The sequence below is a fragment of the Pongo abelii genome, chromosome 7, assembly GCF_028885655.2.
Source record: "Pongo abelii isolate AG06213 chromosome 7, NHGRI_mPonAbe1-v2.0_pri, whole genome shotgun sequence".
Taxonomy (NCBI): Eukaryota; Metazoa; Chordata; class Mammalia; order Primates; family Hominidae; genus Pongo; species Pongo abelii.
Window position 1 is genome coordinate 67,599,077 of NC_071992.2, and position 7,040 is coordinate 67,606,116.

Here is a 7,040-nt window from a genome sequence, read left to right on the forward strand (position 1 = left end):
CAATAAACAGGCTAGAAAATCTCCAAATGGTTGAAGATGATCAACTATATACATACATGTGTATATATACACATAAACATATATGCACACACGTATATACATACATGTGTCTATACACGTATAGACACATGTGTATACAAACATGCACACATGTATATACACATGTGTATAAACTATATACATACGTGTATATATACACAGAAACATACACACACGTGTATATATGTGTGTATATACACGTGTGTAGTGTGTGTGTATATACACGTGTGTGTATGTGTGTATATACACGTGTGTGTATGTGTGTGTATACACGTGTGTGTATGTGTGTATACACGTGTGTGTATATATGTGTGTGTATATACACGTGTGTGTATATATGTGTGTGTACATACACGTGTGTGTATACAGTTGATCATCTTCAACCGTTTGGAGATTTTCCATTATATATGTTTTTTCTTTAACATTATATGGTGTTTTATCATATAGTGTTTCTTACGGACATAGCTTAAGAATCATCTGTTATTTTGTTTCACAGAAAGCGTGAAACTGCAGGGGAGCCGATTTGTATAGATCCTGGTAAAAAGATAATTGAGTAGGTAAATTCCAGGGAGCTTTTGTACAGTGGATCCCCGTCAGTGGTTTTGGAGTCCCTAGTTTCAGTTACTCGTGCTCAACTGTGGTCTAAAAATATTAAACGGAAAATTCCAGGAAAAAACAGTTCCTGGGTTTTCAATTGTGTTGGTTTCTGATTGGCGTGATGAGATCCAGCCATCTTACTCCTTCCCACAGAAGGTGAGTCCTCCCTTTGCCCAGCCTTTCCCTGCTGTCTACAATATCCACCTGTTAGTCACTTCACAGTCTGGGTTATTAGATGGCTGTGGCAACGACCAGTGCGGTGTGTTCAGGTCACCCTGATTTTACTGACTTTTTGCCCTTATTTCTCTCTGGCTCCAAAGTTCAAGAGAAGTGATGCTGGCAATTCAGATATGCCAAAGAGAAGCTGCAAATGTCTCCTTTAAGTTAAAACGTAAAAATTCTGGACTTAATAAGGAAAGAAAAAAAATCATATGCAGAGGTTGCCAAGATCTACCAAAAACAAATCTTCTATCCACGAAAATGTGAAGAAGAAAAAAGAAATCCATGCTAGTTTTGCTGTTGCATCATTTTTGGATGGAAGAACAGAAACATGTTCCCATTGACCGCAATGGGTACTATCCATGGTTTCAGGCATCCACGGGGGCTCTCGGAACCTATCCCCCACAGGTATGGGGGTGCTACTGTGTTTCTGGCCCCACAGTCTTCTACTGCCGACTTTAGGTCTCTCTGGATCTCAGGCCCCCTTCTCTAAGATGCATCCTAGAGGACCAGAAATACACTTTATTTGGGCTTTGTCTGCTTTTGTGGAAGGGACGTTTACTAGAGGATATAATCTCGTGTTTCAATTTGCTGTCTCTCCCAAAGGGAATGTGGAGGAAAAAAAAAAAGCAGAAATTGGAAATAACCAATATTTAGCTTATTTCATTCGATTCTCAGGGGAACTGGTGAGGAGCCTAAGATGGTTTTCCCTTCCTAGAGAAAGAGTCCAAGGTCCAGGGAAATAGCAACAGGGGAGTTCAAGACTGCCCCTGCTAGTCCTTCCTTGGCTACTCTCCGCTGCGATCGCAGGATAGCTCTCACTAGCAGGAGAATCGGGCAAGTGTGTGGATGAGTAGAGAGTGTGTTGAACAACTTGCAACATTTTATGAAATACGCATTGTCATGGTTCCCTAAAAGGCTTTGCGGAAGCCGTTTGTCTTTACTAATCAAGTCTTTACTTACACAAAAGTAGAAGTAGAAGTAGTTTTAGAAAACATACTAACATTTTGTATCCCCTTGAAGACCAGAGTAGCAGAAAACAGGTGATTTGCATTATAAAATTGCACTCACTTTTTCCTCCTTTCAGATTTCACATTACATTAGCCCATTTGTGTTACAGTGTTTAAAAAATGGAACAGGCTCCTCCACTGCATTGTTCTCCTTTAAAAATAGATCACTTACACCCTAACTTTGTTTTTCTTAAATTCGATTCTTAACAGGAGAGCTTTCTATTATTTCAGATGGAGTGAGGTTGCAAGACTGGGATGGAAGAAAGGAATCCCTTAAATTTGGGGGAATTTCTGTTCTCTGTTCCAAGACCATTTTACTTGGGGTAAGGGGGTGGGCGCGGCGGTCAGGGCAGTGGAACGCAGTCGTGGCTGCGCCATCCCTGCACTCCCAGGCGCGCGGGAGGGACCGGCGGGGACGCGAGCTGCGGACTCTGGCGAACGCGGGGGAGGCAGACACGGGGAGGTGGACACCCAGCCGGCAGGCGTCTCAGCCTCCCCGCAGCCGGCGGGCTCCTCTCCTGACAGCTCCAGGAAAGGCAGACCCCTTCCCCAGCCAGCCAGGTAAGGTAAAGACTGCTGTTGAGCTTGCTGTTACTGAGGGCGCACAGACCCTGGGGAGACCGAAGCTTGCCACTGCGGGATTCGGCGGGGTAACCTGGGTCTACTGAAGTTTCCTAAAAGAGGGGAGAAGGGTTTGCATTTTTCCTATGGAGGATTCTTCTCTCTCTAGCATTTCGTTTGATGTATTCAGCTGGTAGAAGTGAGATTTCAACAGGTAGCAGAGAGCGCTCACGTGGAGGAGGTTTGGGGCGCCGCGGCGCCACCCCCACCCCTCCTCGGGACCGCGCCTATTTCTAAAGTCACACGTCGACGAACTAACCTATGTTTTAAATTCTTCTTTCCAGCCCCGTGAGTCCGCGGCGACATTGGGCCGTGGGGTGGCTGGGAACGGCCTCCTCCTCCGGAAAAAACAGAGAACGGCTTGGAGAGCTGAAAAGAGCGTCCGCGAGCAGGTCCGTGCAGACCTGGGCTTCAGGACCGCTGAGCTCCGTAGGGCGGCCGTGGGGCACGTCGGGTCGCCGGCTCCTCTGCCTTCGTTGAGATGGACAACGCCTCGTTCTCGGAGCCCTGGCCCGCCAACGCATCGGGCCCGGACCCGGCGCTGAGCTGCTCCAACGCGTCGACTCTGGCGCCGCTGCCGGCGCCGCTGGCGGTGGCTGTGCCAGTTGTCTACGCGGTTATCTGCGCCGTGGGTCTGGCGGGCAACTCCGCCGTGCTGTACGTGTTGCTGCGGGCGCCCCGCATGAAGACCGTCACCAACCTGTTCATCCTCAACCTGGCCATAGCCGACGAGCTCTTCACGCTGGTGCTGCCCATCAACATCGCCGACTTCCTGCTGCGGCAGTGGCCCTTCGGGGAGCTCATGTGCAAGCTCATCGTGGCTATCGACCAGTACAACACCTTCTCCAGCCTCTACTTCCTCACCGTCATGAGCGCCGACCGCTACCTGGTGGTGTTGGCCACTGCCGAGTCGCGCCGGGTGGCCGGCCGCACCTACAGCACCGCGCGCGCGGTGAGCCTGGCGGTGTGGGGGATCGTCACACTCGTCGTGCTGCCCTTCGCAGTCTTCGCCCGGCTCGACGACGAGCAGGGCCGGCGCCAGTGCGTGCTCGTCTTTCCGCAGCCCGAGGCCTTCTGGTGGCGCGCGAGCCGCCTCTACACGCTAGTGCTGGGCTTCGCCATCCCGGTGTCCACCATCTGTGTCCTCTATACCACCCTGCTGTGCCGGCTGCATGCCATGCGGTTGGACAGCCACGCCAAGGCCCTGGAGCGCGCCAAGAAGCGGGTGACCTTCCTGGTGGTGGCGATCCTGGCGGTGTGCCTCCTCTGCTGGACGCCCTACCACCTTAGCACCGTCGTGGCGCTCACCACCGACCTCCCGCAGACGCCGCTGGTCATTGCTATCTCCTACTTCATCACCAGCCTGAGCTACGCCAACAGCTGCCTCAACCCCTTCCTCTACGCCTTCCTGGACGCCAGCTTCCGCAGGAACCTCCGCCAGCTGATAACTTGCCGCGCGGCCGCCTGACTCCCCCAGCGTCCGGCTCCGCAGCTGCCCGCCACCCCTGGCCCGCGCGGGAGGAGCCGGCGCCAGAGTGCAGGACCAGACAGGCCGCCTAGGCCTCCCGGGGAAACTGACTCGCGCCCACCCCCGACCTAGCAGATCGGAAGCGCTGCGACTGCGCCCGCAGGTTGACCTTGCCAAGCCCTCCAGGTGATGCGTGGCCACGCCGGGTGAGGAGAACTGAGGCTGAGATCGCCACACTGAGCGCTCCCTAAAGCCGAGGTAGAGGTAGAGGAGGGTAGAGGAGGAGGGCGGTATTGCTGGGAACCGCCCCCTCCCTGCCCTGCTCCCTGCTCCCCGCTCCCCAACCCCGAGCCCTGGCCGTCTGGAACCTGGCTGGAGTAGGAGCTCTCCGCGCCTTCAAAGGGAGGCCCGAGGACGCTGCGGGCGCCCCCAGCCGTCGGCTCCGCGCGGCCCCTGCTGTAGCTGGAGCACAGCCCTGGCGGGTCCCCTTGTCCTCCGCGCGCTCTGGGAAGAGGGTCAGGCGCGCGCGTTTGGCGCCCACCCCTGTGAGACCCGCTTGGCCTGGCGCCGCGCGCGGGGACCGCTGCCGAGGCCGCCAGAGCCTCTTCAACTGGGGAAAACACAACAACTCGGGATGCCCCATTGGGGTGTGTGTACACCTGTGTGTGTGTGCGTAATGTGCGCGCGTTTGCGGAGGAGATGCGGGGAAGGAGGCCGGCGCTTGGCAGTGACTGCCTAGAATATGATACGAATAGTGATCCTTCTTTCTGTTTGCCCCAACTCCTTCTTTTCTTTGCCATTTTCCTTTCCTACCCGTGATCTCCCCTGAAAATGTCAGACTCCCGGAGCAAGGAACCCGGAGTAGCCCGGGCGCGCGGTTCCGGCGCCCCCTGGAGGAGCCAGCGGCCTAGACCTCAGCGTCCGAGGACCGCGGGGCTTTGTGGTGGAGCACTCCGGCTGAGCGCGCTTCACAGCGCTGTGGCGCACTGGTCATCGTTGCTTATAGAGGATGCCAAGCCCCATGCCCCGTTCCCCCGTTGGCCTCGTCTCTTGTCTGACTTAGATCAGTTTGTTGTAACTGTTCATGTGTGTACTGTTTTTCAGGACTGAAAACTTTATAAATAATGTACATGTCCTAATCTCACGAGTTGCCATGAAGATCAAATAAGATAAAAAGAAATGCGGTCTATTCTCTTGAGTTCCCTTTCTCCTCTGCTTCCTGGGCCCCGCCTTAGGGAGAGCAGGAAGCAGGGATGACCTACGGCTTCAGGTTTTCTCTGCTGTACTTTTCACAGGGAGCTGTGGATTACCTGGGCTTTATTCCTTACTTGTAGACGGCATGAGGTAGGTAGTCCCGGTAAACCGGGTAAATACTGGTTCTGGAGTCACTAGGGAGACTGGCCAGCATCCTACCTGTGTTTTTATCTCTGCATATGGAAGACAAAGTGGATTAAGAGAGAGGACTGGCATTGGGTTTGCCCAATCCTCTGCAGTTTAGGCTTAGACGTGAGGGCCGAACCCTAACCAAACTCTGGTAATTGATTATGGTGTTTTAAAAGGTATTAATCTTTGGGATGAAGTCCAAACAGGACGAAAATTTCTGCAAATGTTTGTTTCCTATGTCATGTGTGAGAAAAAAATGTGAGTGTTGCAGCACATTTTGTTTGCTTAGTTTGGCATCTTCAATCAACTTCTCAATTATTTAGGTTGAAAATAGCTTTTAATAAATATTTGGAAGGAAAAAACTCCCTCTTGGAATGGGGGGAAGCAAACCCCCTCTCTGATTTTGCTGAATGAGAATTGCTTTCTTAGCTCTCAGAGTTTTTAGGAACACTGAAATAATTCATAGCCATCAGTTTAGAAAATATACATTAAAAAACCTTCTGTCTTTGGTGGCAAATAATAGTAAATTGTTTAAAAGAAAGTTTTCATCTGCAATGAGTTTCGAATGGTGGACCTCATGGCATTTGAACAGGCCTCTCTCTGCTGGCCGGCTTCAGAGGCTTCTTGGAATTCATTTTAATATCTTTTGAATTTCTAGGAAACATTCTATTGATTTTCCTTAAACTCTCAAAATTATCTCATGAATCCTCTGTAACTTTTCAAAATAAAAGTTTTAAACTTAGAGTAACTTCTAGATTACCTAAAGTGATGGACAAAGAGTAAGGTGAACATTTGGCTACAAACACAGCTGGGGTGATTGTCTGGATTCAATATCTCATCTGTCTTAAGAAGCTCAGTAACTGGACTCAGATGGGGGACAGCTGAGTGATCCATCCGTCCACTGTTTCATCCCTACAGTAGATTGACCTCGAGCCTTCTTGGAATCTATGGAGATGACTGCTGGAAAAATACACGGGCTGACATTGCTGTTCATCCCCAGCAAGGCATGGATTGGCTTCTGAGTATGCCTGTGGGATTAATTAGGACTCAGTAGTTCAGTTCCTCCTGGGCTTTCTTATCACTGGATAAACTGTTGTATCATTATTTCTAGGTCGTTGCACTTCATATGAGCATGTGGACTGTATATCTCAGGCTTCCTTTTTATGTCTTGGGTAATCGGTTGAATAAATACACACATAAGCCAGGCAAAAGTAGAATTTATTCACATCATTGTATTGCAAAGGTTTTAACACTGTGTTGAATTCTTGCAGTTTCTGTGTAAACTATGGTTTGGTTTTACCACTTTGAATAGTTAAAAATGTCTATTTGCTTTTACTTAATTTAGTACAGTTATGTAATGTATATGCTTATGTTTTCTCTTGACAAATGCAGAAACTCTGTAGTCCATTGTAGAGGAGCTCAGTTTAAAATAAAAGCTGAAACATTCTGTGTGATAAGTGAACATTCTATTTTTTGAGAACATGTTATCCACAATTCAGTCACCTTAGCATTTGTGCAGTATTACTATTTAAAAATACTGCCTTCATTGGACAAGTGATCTAATGAATAAATAGAAGTATTTGACAGGACAAAATTAAGAATGAACACCCCCCCCCCAATTTGGTTGATTGTGAAAATGATACAAAGCTGCTGATAAACGCAGAGATTCCAGAACTTATGCTGGGCAGAGAAAGGATGCTAAA

The 7,040-nt window shown here is 49.8% G+C and overlaps 1 protein-coding gene across 1 annotated transcript; it reads left to right on the forward strand.

Annotated features, from left to right (window-relative positions):
• Positions 1-2,241: 2,241 nt before the first annotated feature.
• NPBWR1 (neuropeptides B and W receptor 1) lies at positions 2,242-6,794 on the forward strand. Its single transcript, XM_054561069.2, has 2 exons — positions 2,242-2,426; positions 2,771-6,794. Exon 2 carries the CDS (start codon positions 2,968-2,970, stop codon positions 3,952-3,954), a length of 987 nt encoding a protein of 328 aa, XP_054417044.2. The 5' UTR covers positions 2,242-2,426; positions 2,771-2,967; the 3' UTR covers positions 3,955-6,794.
• The last annotated feature ends 246 nt before the right edge of the window (positions 6,795-7,040 follow it).

Bases quoted from the DNA above. Each gene is read 5' to 3' on its own strand.
- NPBWR1 (XM_054561069.2), top strand. From the start codon at position 2,968: ATGGACAACGCCTCGTTCTCGGAGCCCTGGCCCGCCAACGCATCGGGC.